This window comes from Rattus norvegicus, chromosome 3 (genome assembly GCF_036323735.1).
Source record: "Rattus norvegicus strain BN/NHsdMcwi chromosome 3, GRCr8, whole genome shotgun sequence".
Lineage (NCBI taxonomy): Eukaryota > Metazoa > Chordata > Mammalia > Rodentia > Muridae > Rattus > Rattus norvegicus.
Window position 1 is genome coordinate 165,331,292 of NC_086021.1, and position 12,898 is coordinate 165,344,189.

Genomic DNA, 12,898 nt, shown 5'->3' on the forward strand with positions numbered 1-12,898 from the left:
TGTATGTATGCCCATGCATGCATGATGTATGTATGTATGTATGCCCATGCATGCATGATGTATGTATGTATGCATTATGTATGTGTGTATGTACATGTGTGAGTGTGTGTGTGCCCATGCATGCAGGTGCCCACAGAGGTCAGAGCTGCAGTCCCAGGCAGGCATGAGAATGATGTTCCTGAGCTCCAGAGTTGTCATTGACAGCTGTGCAGTAACTCCTGCGCTTCTGTTGCTTTTTGCAGTGTTTGGTGTTCCGTTCCTCTTGTGCTCAGTCAGTGTTCTAGCGTGGTTTGTTCTTTGTGGCTCCCTGTATGTGTTTACCTTTATAAAAACTTTACATACATGTATGTGCACTGTGTGCATGTCAGATCCCCAAGAACTGGAGGGGTTGCAGTCGTGAGCCACCTTGTGGGTGCTGGGAGTCGAACTCGGATTATCGGCAAGAGCAACAAGTGCTCTCAACTGCCACCTCCCCATGTTTACCTTCCTCTTCTGGCCAAAGGAGTCTTCCAAGGATGGGTTCGTGTTCATGAACTCCTGTAGTTTGTTTTCACTGTGAAAAGTGATTCTTTCTCCCGACTGTTATTGTCTTCAGAACTTGAAATAGAGATTCCCCCTGGCTGTACCACCCAAGTAGGATGATTAAAGGTGGGAGCCATCGGGGGTTGGGGATTTAGCTCAGTGGTAGAGCGCTTGCCTAGCAACCGCAAGGCCCTGGGTTTGGTCCCCAGCTCCGAAAAAAAAGAAAAGAAAAAAAAAAAAAGGTGGGAGCCATCAAGTCTGGCTCTCTTAGTCAGGGTTTCCATAGCTATAAAGAGGCACCACAACCAAGGCAACTCCTATAAAGGACAGCATTTAATTAGGGCCGGCTTACAGCTTCAGAGGTTCAGTCTGTTATCAGCATAGCAGGAAGCATGGCAGCATGCAGGCAGACATGGTACTGGAGAAGGAGTTGAGATTTATGCATCTTGAGATCAGGAGAGACTGGCATCCTCAGGCAGCTAAGAGGAGTGTCTCTTCTGCAATGGGTAGAGCCTGCACATGGGAGGAGACTTCCAAAGCCCACCTCTACAGTGACACACTTCCTCTAACAAGGCCACACCTCCTAACAGTGCTACGTCCTATGGGCCAAGCGTATTCAAGACACCACACTGGCCCACCTTGTTTTCTGAGGCAGAGTCTCTTACTAAGGCATAGAGCTTGCCAAGTAGGCTGGGCTGTGTGGCCCACAAGCCCTGAGGATCTGTCTGTCCCTCCCCAGGGCTGGGATAGTAAGTACAAGCCACCATGCCCAATGATTTACATGGGTCTTTGGGGCTCAAACTCAACTTTGCACACGCTGGTTGCACACACTACCAACTGAGCCACATCTCCAGCCCCAAATGTGATCTCTTAGTAAGAAGAAGGGAGCTTTGAATCAAATAGCATTGAGTTCAAATTAAGAGTCAGTCTTTTAGAAGGCAATTTAAATTCTCTGCTCTTAATCTCGTCTCTCCTACATAAGCTAATTTCTTTATCTAGGTGTAATAAAAATCTAACACAGGGCTACCAGGAAGGGTAGTTTATGGAACTTGCCTTCCTCTTCCTCTCCCTCCTTTTCCCTCCTCTTCGTCGCTGACTCTGTAGTCTCCGCTAGCCTAGAAGGCTGGCCTCAAAGTCTGAAGGACTCCTCCTGCACTCCTCCCGAGTGCTGGGATTAGTCCAGCCCCACACCTCCTCCTCACCTTCCTTCATGCACCAGAGCTCAGGCAGGCAACTCTGGTGCTCCTCCACTGTCCCACACCACACAAGGCCCATTGGTGTGTTTTCTGTGCTTTCTCCTCATAGAAATGTCTCCAAAGGAGAGATTTAAGGAATTCCAGATCAAATCATATCCTCTACAAGACTTCACTTACTTAAAACTTCTGCGTCTCCAGGAAGCCAGAGAGCAACCCGCAATGACCTTCCACAGGAAGATCAACAAAGCAGAAAACAGCCTCCCCAAGTTGCTGGGCCCGAAAGTCAAGTAAGCTGGATCCTTAGCTGGTAGGATGGTCAGACATGGGTGTGCAGGAGTCAGAAATGCTGGGGAGGGGCAGAGGTGCAGAGGGTCAACTCTAGATGCTGGGTGTGGGGGGTAAGGCAGCCCAGGGACGTCCTGAGTTTGCTATCCAGGCCTCTCATTCCCACAGCTACTTAAGGACATCAGCCATTCATTTCCTTAGGTCCACCGTACTTTTTAAAAGACTTTTGAAAATCAGGAAGGATTTTCTAGCTATGGCAGAAGTCCATGGTTGCTGGGCCCTTTAGACTCAGCTTCCTCAGGAGACTGCCCTACCTATAGGAGCAAGCTCTAGTATATAGGTAAGAGCTTGGCTCACAGTCAGTCCAACCCAGATTCCAACCCAGATTCCAATCCTACTCTGCTCACTCCTTTTGGGTCTGTGTCAAGGGATCTGAATTCTCTAAACCTATGCTTAGTAGTCAGTGGTTTCTGAGTCTCAGGGTTATTGTAAGCCAGTGTTACATGAACTGTTACTAAGTCATACTTAATGTTGACAGAATGCTTAGCACCAAGCACTGAGCTATCTATCCCTAAAGGTGCTGTGGTTATCACTCCTGTTTTTCAGGAGAGAAAATTAAGATTCACCAAAGGATGAAGTTGTTTGTTGAAGGTTATGTGAGTAGGAAGTGGTGAAGCCAGGATTCAGGCAGCTAGTCAAACATCTGTCTTTGATCTGGTACGAGTCTCACAACTGGCATGGGACAGATCTACACTGAGACCTGTGCTTTGGCCTTAACTTCAGGACCCGAAAAGCAGAAAAAGACCATAGCTGGGTTTGCAGGAGGCACCACCCACTTTCCCCTCCCATTCGAGACTCGTGTATCATATGAGGTCAAAGCTGGGTGTGGTGGCGCATGCCTTTAATCCCAGCACTTGGGAGGCAGAGACAGGCAGATCTCTGTTAGTTTGCGGCCAGCCTGGTCTACAGAGAGAGTTCCAGAAAAACCAAAGCTACATAGAAAAACCCTATCTCGGAGGAGGAGGAGGAGGAGGAGGAGGAGGAGGAGGAGGAGGAGGAGGAGGGGAAGAGGAAGAGGAAGAGGAAGAGGAAGAAGAGGAAGAAGAGGAAGAAGAAAGGAGGAGGAAGAAAGGAGGAGGAAGAAGAAAGGAGGAGGAGGAGGAAAGGAAGGAAGGAAAGAAAGAGAAGGGAAGGGAAAGGAAAGGAAAGGAAAGGAAAGAAAGGAAAGGAAAAGAAAAAAGGTATCAGTAATGGGGCCAGCAATGGCATCATCATTTATTTGCTAACACTTTCGGTCTGGCCTCCATAAGAACAGGAGCCCATGATATTCAGGTTGTTTTTCTTCTTACGGAGTATTCCTAGTTCCAACTAGTTCCAGCTTTCCCAAGGTAGAAATAAAACAGACCTGGTGTCTCTGTTGAGTCAGTATGGGAGAAGGGACAACATGGACTTGGAAGTAAAAGTTACAGGGACTACTGTGTGTGCACTGTGCTCTTCTTGGAGGGGCAGGAATGAAGTCTGTCTTGTATATGAGCTGAGCTCCATCTGTACTCAGCTGAAAATCATCTCTTCTCTATTTCTAATCTAAACTGCCTAGCTTCTCTCCTCCTGCCGCCACAGACAGAAACAAACAGTACAATGGAATTGTGTGTGTGAAATTAACCCCAGTTTTGAACAAAGGCCAAGGTCTGTAGCCTGACCAGGGAAACTTGTCTTTGGAAGCAGAGGCCGTCTCTATTCTGTGTTCCTGTCAAAAAACCTCAACTTCTACTGTGTCCCAGATCTACACTGTGAACATTGTCTGATTTTGTAGGCAACCCTCGTTGCTGGGAATTCCTTCCCCATCGGAGCTTTGAAGTAAATAGACCAGAGCTCCAACTGGGCAACCTGAACTTTATGCTGGGACTTGTCCACCAGGTTGGCCCAGCAGTACATGGTTATCTGCTCTTTGGGAAGCATCCTTTTGGCAACTAATGGTCCATAAATCCTTTGTCTAGTCTCTCTCACACATCTCTAGTCCCAGACAGCAGCAGGCAGGCTCCCTCAGGGTTTGAGTTTTCCCACCTTCTTTAGAGGTGTGAATTCTCCAAGAGGGCTTTCATCTGTAGTAAAGCCTGGCAAACAATTCTAACAAGCTGTCGCATTTCAGATCCAGGTATGGTCATTCAGTCAAATGTTCCATGGTCCACACCAAGTATGGTGAACTCCCCAAGGAGGCCATAGTGGGGGTCTACATGAAGGTTCACTTGACAGAGGAAGGAGATGTGGTGGTAAGTGTACCAAGAGCGTTCTTCAGTCTAATGCACAGCGCAGATGGGCTGGGAATGTATTGCAGTGAGCAGAAAGGCTTAGAAATGCATCTTTCTAGACTTGATATAAGAAATAGTGTTAGGTTGTAGATGCTCAGGGGGTGAAAGCACACGGTGGAAGGAAAGAACTGACTCTTGAAAGTTATCCTCTGACCTCTACATATGCACTGCACACACACACACACACACACACACACACTAAAGTTTTTAAGAAAAGAATGAAATGGGTCTGAAGAGATGGCTCAATGGTTAAGTGCACTGGCTGATCTTCTAGAAGCCCCAGGTTCAATTCCCAGCACCATCATGGTGGCTCACAACTGTCTGTGGCTCAGTTCCAGGGAATCTGGCACCCTCACACAGACATACCTGCAAACAAAACGCTACCACACATGAAACAAGAATAAATGAATCATTAAAAAAAAAGGAAGAGAGGGCTGGAGAGATGGCTCACTGGTTAAGAGCATGGACTGCAAATCCCAGCAACCACATGGTGGCTCACAACCATCTGTAATGAGATCTGATGCCCTCTTCTGGTGTGTCTGAAGACAGCTACAGTGTACTTATATATAATAAATAAATCTTTAAAAAAAAAAGAATCGTTTAAAAAAAAGGAAGAGAAAAGAAAAGAAAGAAGTATTATTCACGTTTGAGAACTAAGGGCCTACAAGATAGTGTGGTAGTGTACACCTTTAATCCTGGTGCGTGGGAGGCAGAGGAAGGCAGGTCTTTGAGTTTGAGGCTGGCCTAGACTTAGATAGTGAATTCTAAGCCGACCAGGATTACACCATCAGACCCTGTCTCCCAAGGTAAAGAAAATAAAGACGTGATAAGGATGTGGTGGTTGATCTTTGAAGAGTCTGGGGACTGAGAGAGGAGAGGGAAAGGCTTTAAGAGACTTACAGAATATGTTAATGTATTACAAGGAAGCAGAGTGTTGGCTAATTGGAAAAGAGAGGGGACCAGCTGGAGATGAGGATGAGCCCCCCCCCCCCCAGGCAAGCTGGGGGAAGGGAACGAACAAAAATAGTCCCTGTACATTGCCGCGACAGTACAGTGATAGTGGGGAACTGGGAGAGAGCTCAGCTGGCAAGATGTTAGCCACCAGCCTGAGCACCGGGAACCTGAGCCAGAGCCCGGGTGAGAAAGCTGGGGTAGTGGTTCTGAGCATGCAGAGATGGGTGGGTCCTTGCTCGGCAAACTCCGGGCCAATGAGACCCCCATCTCAAGAAAAGCCAACGTGGATGGCTCCTGAGGAATGACAGCTAAGACTGACCTCAGGCATGTGCACACAAGTACATACGCCCACATAGAGAAAGATGCCACGATGAAGCCCATCACTTTGTATACAGAGACCCTGTCGTAGAAACAAATTTGTAGATGGAGCGGCTGATGCTGCTCAGAGCTGCAGTGCTTGTCTGGGGGGCCCTGGGTTCGATCCCTAAGCACTACAGTGAGGAATGGGGGAGGGGAGCAGACTGGGAGGGGGATGGGGGTGGAGGAAGCTGGGGGCTGGTTCATTCCTTAAGAGCTCTTGCTGCTCTTGCAGAGGACCTGAGTTTGATTCCCAGCCCGGTTCGTGATTCACTTCCAGCACCAACATGGCAGCTCACAGCCACCTATAACTCCAGTTCCAGGGGGTCCCCCTTCTACCTCTGTGGGCACCCACATACACATACACGCAGGTGTCCTAGGTGCAGCGCATGCACAGCAAACAAATCTCTTTTTTAAAAGATGAGAACGGAGAAGAGAGGAGATAATTTATATGTGGATGGCCTTGTGCTACAGGCCTGCAATCCCAGGCACTCGTGAGGAGGCTGCAGCAGAACTGCAAGTTCAAGGTCAACCTGAACAGCTTAGCAAGACCTGTTTCAAAAAAACAAATAGGGGCTGGAGAGATGGCTCAGCGGTTAAGAGCACTGACTGCTCTTCCAGAAGTTCTGAGTTCAATTCCCAGCAACCACATGGTGGCTCACAACCATCTGTGATGAGATCTGATGCCCTCTTCTGGTGTGTCTGAAGACAGTGACAGTGTACTCATAAACATAAAATAAATAAGTTAAAAAATAAACAGCGAGATGTTGGTGATCTGAGTCCAACATAGTCAGGCAGAGTTTGATACTCCTATAATCAGCTGTACTTGGGAGACTGCTTGTCCTGAGTTTGAAGCCAGCTGAGACTGCACAGGGAGATCCAGTCCCAGGCACAAACAGCAACAACACAACAATAGAGGGAGAAAAGGGAAAGCCTGATGCAGTAACCCAGTGACCTTTTAGCCTTAATGAGTGCGGGGCTGGACAAAGGTAGAAAGGCATGGACCTGCAGAGGCACAGTCCCCATGGGAAGGGACTGTGCCTGGTCGCCTGGAGCCCAGAAAACTGCTCTCACCAGGTCCTTTCTGCTGTGCCTCTGTCACCTTTCCCACATGTCACCACGGTTGGGAATGCTCTATCCCGCTGGCCTGAGGGTGTGTCAGGGTGGTTGGGCCCCAGGATCCTCCATCAGTGCTAATTTAAGGGGAGGGGAATGTTTTTATTTTTTTGTTTTGTTTGTTTGGTTTTTTTGACCTTTGGGAAGGTTTTCCTTTTGTTTAGTAAACCAGTAACTTTAAACTAGTTCCACCTACCCCCATCCATGGTGAACCAGAAGAACTGCACTCCCTTGCCACGAGGTGGCCTGAGATATTTAAAGAACGCCATCTTGGTCTCACTCAGCATTTCTGCAGCCAGGCTCAGTGCCAATGCTCCAGATAGCTTCTTTCTCGGGTGAGGGATCTTCTTCTCCACACACACACACACACACACACACACACACACACACACACACTCTTCCTGCTTTTCTGCTGTGTGTCAGGGTTTCAGAGTTCACTTTGTAGAACCCTACACAGGGCACCAGGATGGTGGCTGTGGATACCCAGGCCAGCTGGAGGCATGAAAGATGGGTAGATAGTGACTTGGTGGGAAGTTGTGTAAGGAGCACAAGTGACTGAACCCTGGCTATAGAGGACACCCTTCACCCCCATGCTAGAATGGCCAGGAAACAGGTGGGGACTGGAGCAGAGGCCCAGATTTTGAGTCAAGAGGTGGAAGGGAATAGCTTCCCCGAGAAACAGGCTTGGACTTCTTATTTTTATGTTCCGCTAAAACCTGTGTGTCGTCGAGCAAATCACTTTTCATCTCTGGATCTGTGGCCTCATCATGAAGTGTAGAAATTGCCCAAAGCCAGTTGCTGCCTCTAACGTGTGACTTCTTGTACATACATGTTTATTCAGAGGATTCCTGTGTGTCTGCCCTGTTGTAAGCACAGCATGAAGTGTGGACACTACAGCTGCATGTGGACTGGAAACCAAGAGCGTCTTACCTGGGGTGGTTAAAGACCAGGGGCTTTGAGGAGTGATGCTTAAACTAAGAGTGTTCCAGACTGAAGGGCAGAAAGTTCAAAGGCAGGAAGGAGGCAGGGACTGACTAGAAAGGAGGGCAGGGTAGCTTGTAACAGTGCACACAAAGTCAGGAAGGGGTATGGTATGTGGAGTGAGGCCAGGCTGGAGACCTGGGCAAGGGTGAGCTAGCCTAGGCCTTGACAGTAGAAATGAGGGCGTTCATTTCATTCCCAGGGTCTTTGGGAGCAGTTTTAGGCTCTAACTAAAGGAACGCCCTGATGTGACTCAGGTGTGGATAGAGCCCACGCAGGACAGTGCTCTCCCACAGAGGTCACACCCAGTTACTTTGTGTCTCATTATCCTGGGCAAACCCTTAACCTCTTTGTGCCTCAGTTTCCTTGTGTTGTGTTGGCAGAAAGCATGGACTCCAAAGACAGACCAGGGTGAAATCTGAGGTTCGTTGTTTCCGTGCTGTGTGACAGTAGCCCGTTCTCTTAAGTTCAGTGTCTTTGCTACAAAACACGGATGCGTGTGGTATAGGGGCTACACTAGTGGTGATTTTATGAAGCGTAAACAGAGACCCACACAGAAGCCAGGAGAGGGCCTGGGCTTCAGAGGCTACTCAGTAAACAGTGGCATCCCACCACCACTGTCAAGGCTGTGGTTAGGAACCACATGACTGTGAACCTGGTAATGGTGAGGAGGGGGCATGGTGCCCACTGTCCTGAGGACGATAGGCTCTGGGCATTGGAGGCTCTGGGTTCACTGAGGTCTGCTCCCCACATTGCCTGAGTCTTACCCGCTAAGGAGCTGGATTGAGTCTCTGGATGTGGGGGTCCGGCACCACGTGTTCCCCTCACAGCTCAGCCTGCTTAGGATGGTTTCTTAAAGGGGGCCTGATGGCAGGCATGGTGGATGTTCACTTTTAATCCCAGCACTCCAGAGGCAGAGGCAGGTGGATTTCTGTGAGTTCCAGGACAGCCAGGGCTAGGTACAACGACTCTGTCTAAAACTAACAAGTCAATAGGCTGGGTGTACTGTATGTAGGCTTCTCTGTAGTCTTTAATCGCTTCTGCATATCTAACCACAGAGGACTCCTTCCCGAGAGCAGGAGCACCACATGAGCTGCAGCACAGAGTACATATGCTCTTAAAGTCAGTGGGCATAGGGAAAGCATCATGGTCCATGGGAAGAGACAGCATGGAGGCGGCTAGGAAAGGAAAGGTCTAGAAAACCACCAGTCTTTCTCTTTTGAGTCTTAGAAGGCAAAATGGGTTTGCTCAGCAGAGAGAAGTGTTCTGGGCCAGGCACCATGGTGTCATGCCTGCTCTAGCATTGCTCAGCAGCCTGAGGCATGATGGCCTTGGACCCAGGCAAGCTTGGGCAAATGAGCAGGACTCCAGCTCAAAACAAGTGGACAGATGTGAGACTGGACACAGGGAAAGCTCAAATACCGATGTGAGCGTCCCTGAGAGCAAGACCCTGAGAGCTGTGTGCTGCTGGGACATTGGAGGGCTGTAGAGGACCCTACCTTGTTCCAGGGCTGGGACCTGTGCTGGTGGGTAGTGGATGGAGCCCTGGGCCTCCTGTCCCCTCCCCTCCCTGGCCTCATGATTCCACCTAGAAAGTCTGCTGGTCGCTCTGGCTTGTCCGTGAGGTTTCACAGTCTGTGACTTCTCCTTAGGGCAATCACCAGGCCTTTCTCCCAGAAATCCATCGTGATCCTCGGTCCTTCATCCTTCTGAGCTTGGGAACAGAGTTGATTCGAGTAAGAAAAGAGAAATTTTATGACTTGGTCGATGCGGAGACAAAGGCAAAGATAATGAAGATGGACGTGGACTATCCCAGGTCAGTGCGGAGAACACACAAGTTTCAGATCCACTGAATAGGGCTTCCCATTAGCGAGGGGGAGGGGGAGGGGGAGGGGAATCGAGGAGAGGCGACGGGGGTGTGTGTGTGTGTGTGTGCATGTGTATTCAGTGTGTGTGTGTGTGTGTGTGTGTATGTGTGTGTGTGTGTGTGTTAGAAACGGTGCTACATGTCCTCACTTTTTTCATTCAGACAGATGGCAGGGTGTTCTCAGGTGCATTCAGGTTTTGCATGTATGTGAAAAATTTAGCCGTTTACTTTTTAAAAACTTAAATCAATGCACACATGCATTAGATTTTGTCGTGGCATTTTCAAATAAAACCTGTTTTCTCTCCTATCCCTCTGACTTACCTTGTCCCCTTTTTGCCCCACCCCCCACACGCATAGTCTTGACATTTCTGTACAGATTCTAGTCTGAATTAGAGAAACAATATGACGAGGAGCTTACAAAACGCTGCACTGGGCAGACTCAGTGCTCGGGGCAGTTAGATATGAAAGTCGGAGCCTCTGAAGCCAGGCATGGCAGCTCAGGTCAGTAAACCCGGCACTGGGGAGGTGAGGTAGGAAGATCAGGAGTTCACAGCTACCTACTGAGTCTGAGACCAGTCTGAGCCACAGGAAGCCCAGTCTCAAAATTAAAAACAAAAGCAAAAGAAACCGGGTGGATTTAAGAAAGATCACGAGCAGAGCCAAGAACACTTTGTATGTGGGTGTGGCCAGGCTTCAGGCTGTCGGTGAGAGAAACTAGTCGGAAATCGCCGGTGGCTTCGTCCAGTGGCAAGGTGCCATTTTCGTCTGCATCCTGGGTGTCTCCATTAAATGACCTTCCAGAACAACCTCCTGGATGACTGATGTAGGGAGCCTCAGCTCCTCACGTGATGCCTGTGGCAGGGGCAGCGCTTGTGAATGTCAGCCTCCTTGGCCGGACTGTGCAGCTCTTTGGAGTGGCTGCCCTGCACTGCTTGGCAAGTGCCTTGCTGTACTGTGTCAGCGCTGCCAGACGGAATTGTAACCTCACTCGGTGTTGAACTCAGGGTTTCCTAGACTGCGCAGTCACACAGGAAATAGGGCCAACATATGGCTTAAATGCTCTGTATTTAAACTGGGGCACCCATCCTATGAATGTCCTAGGCCAGACAACCCTTAAACTGAAAACCACCCTTTCAATGCCCGGATCATGACACACAAGGCAAAGCAAAGATCTGACTACAGTGCTATAGCTAGTGTAGGAGAGGTTGGGGCTTGGGGCTAGATACTATTTACTCCACAAAAGAGACTAGAGACCAGCCTGACTATCCGAACATGTAGGCAACATGTAATTATGTCCACCTTGGACGCTAGGTCCAATAATAAATTATCCCGTAGGGATGTGTAATTATGTGCCTGTCCTCATAGGTTTTGGCAAGTTCCCTTGGCCTCTTCAAATCTGTAGTTCATATCTGTGAAATGGGTTAGCTGTGAAAACTAAAGACTCAGTGAGGATAGCCAGGTGTGGTGGTGCACGCCTTTAATCCTAGCACCGAGGAGGCAGAGACAGGCAGATCTCTGAGTGTGAGGTCAGCCTGGTCTACAGATCAAGCTCTAGGATATCCAGGGCTATGCAGAGGAACCCTGTCTTGAAAAAACAGACTCAGCCAGTGTAAGGGCTGGGCACGTGGTCAGTGCTACAGAGTCAGATGATGCTCTGTGTGTGTAAGGAGATTCGAGCTAAGGGAACTTTTAAAGAGCAGACTGGTCCATCAGCTGGCAAATGTCTGCCAGCCAGGTTGCTAGGAGTCAGGTGACAAGCTTGCCAAGTATCATGCTGACTTCTGTGGTGTGAATATACCATCCAGCTGATATCTGGCTACGGACATGATGCCACCCAGCACAGCTCCGAGAAGAGATGCCCACAGTTAGCTTTCATGAGTGGGGACGTTGAAGGTCTGTGTAGTCTACTCTGACTGCTGGGTGTTGTCTTAGGTTGATCTCTAGGGATCACAGTTGCCTTCGTCATCATCAATGTCATTTAACCAGGGGATGCTCCTGATTACCCGACAGGTGATAGGCCTGCCCCCTTGGACAGGTGAATCCAGATGAGGCAGAAGAAGTTTGGCAATGCCCTTCCCTTGCTGTGGTATCAGAAGGAAATGAGCCAATAAGTACTGAGCCCATTCTACATTACTGTCCCTGAGATGCTGTGAGGGAGGGGCCAAGGTAGGATCAGGATGCCTTGACCAGCCCAGGGTAGCCACCCATTGACTTCTCTCAAGATCTGTCTGTTCTGGATATTTTATATAAAAGAATAATTGTGTGTGTGTGTGTGTGTGTGTGTGTGTGTGTGTGTGTGTGTGAGAGAGAGAGAGAGAGAGAGAGAGAGAGAGGAGAGAGAGAGAGATAGACACAGAGAGAGACAGAGACTGAGACTGAGAGAGACAGAGAGACACAGACAGAGACAGATACTGAGACCGAGACCAAGCAGTAAGACTATCCACTCCTCAGCTGGACATTTGGGTTATTTCTGTTTCCACTGTTAGGGACAATGCTGTTGTACGTGAACGTCTTGCACAGGTTTACATGTGAACCTATTTTCATTTCTCTTAAGAATATCCTCGGTGGAAAGTTGCTGATTGTAGGGTAACTGCATAGCTAACCTTCTGTGACTTTTCCCTGCTTCCCAAAGCAGCTGTGCCAATTAGCATCCCTCAGTCATATGGGGACTTTCACCCCCTCCAGATTCTCAGCCTCTCCATGCTGCTGATGCTAGCTGTCTCATGGGTACCAGTGCTGTCTCACTGTGAGGCACCCTCATCCCACTGTAGTTTTTATCGACATCTCCCCCAAAACTAATGGCCGATAGCTACATTATTTTTTTCTGATAGGCTCTTGCTAAGTGGTTCAGGCTGTCCTAGAACTTATTATGTAGACCAGGCTAGCTTCAAACTCCTCCTCCTGTCCCTTGAGTGCTGAGCTTACCAGACTGTACCATGACCAGCTCTCTAATAGCCTTACTATCATTATTTTCAATTTGTTATTATTGTGCATACTTCTGTGTGTGTTCATGCTGAGTATGTGTGGGTACATATGAACCATGGAACTTCGACAGAGGTCAGAGGACAACTTCCTGGAGTCAGTTCTCTCCTTCCACCTTCCCATGGGCTCTGGGGAATGAACCCTGGTAATCAGACGTGTGTGGCAAGCAGCTCTACCCACTGAGCCATCTTGCTGGTCTTCTTTTGCCTTTTTGAGACAGGGCCTCATTATGTAGCCCAGACTACTCTCCGATTCACTGTGTTTTCATGGTGATCCTCGTGTGTGTGCTTCAGAAGTACTGAAATTACAGGCGTACATCACAGTTCCTG

At 48.8% G+C, this 12,898-nt stretch overlaps 1 protein-coding gene across 5 annotated transcripts in view; it reads left to right on the top strand.

Annotated features, from left to right (window-relative positions):
- The window catches only part of Cnbd2 (cyclic nucleotide binding domain containing 2), a 78,426-nt gene that overhangs the window by 52,135 nt on the left and 13,393 nt on the right, over positions 1-12,898 (top strand). For all 5 annotated transcript variants that reach the window (XM_063283375.1, NM_001304368.1, XM_063283374.1 and 2 more), the window contains 3 exons: positions 1,828-2,005; positions 4,153-4,273; positions 9,373-9,536. In XM_063283375.1, the coding sequence (XP_063139445.1) occupies positions 1,828-2,005; positions 4,153-4,273; positions 9,373-9,536 (463 nt within the window). The remainder of the gene's footprint in view (positions 1-1,827; positions 2,006-4,152; positions 4,274-9,372; positions 9,537-12,898) is intronic.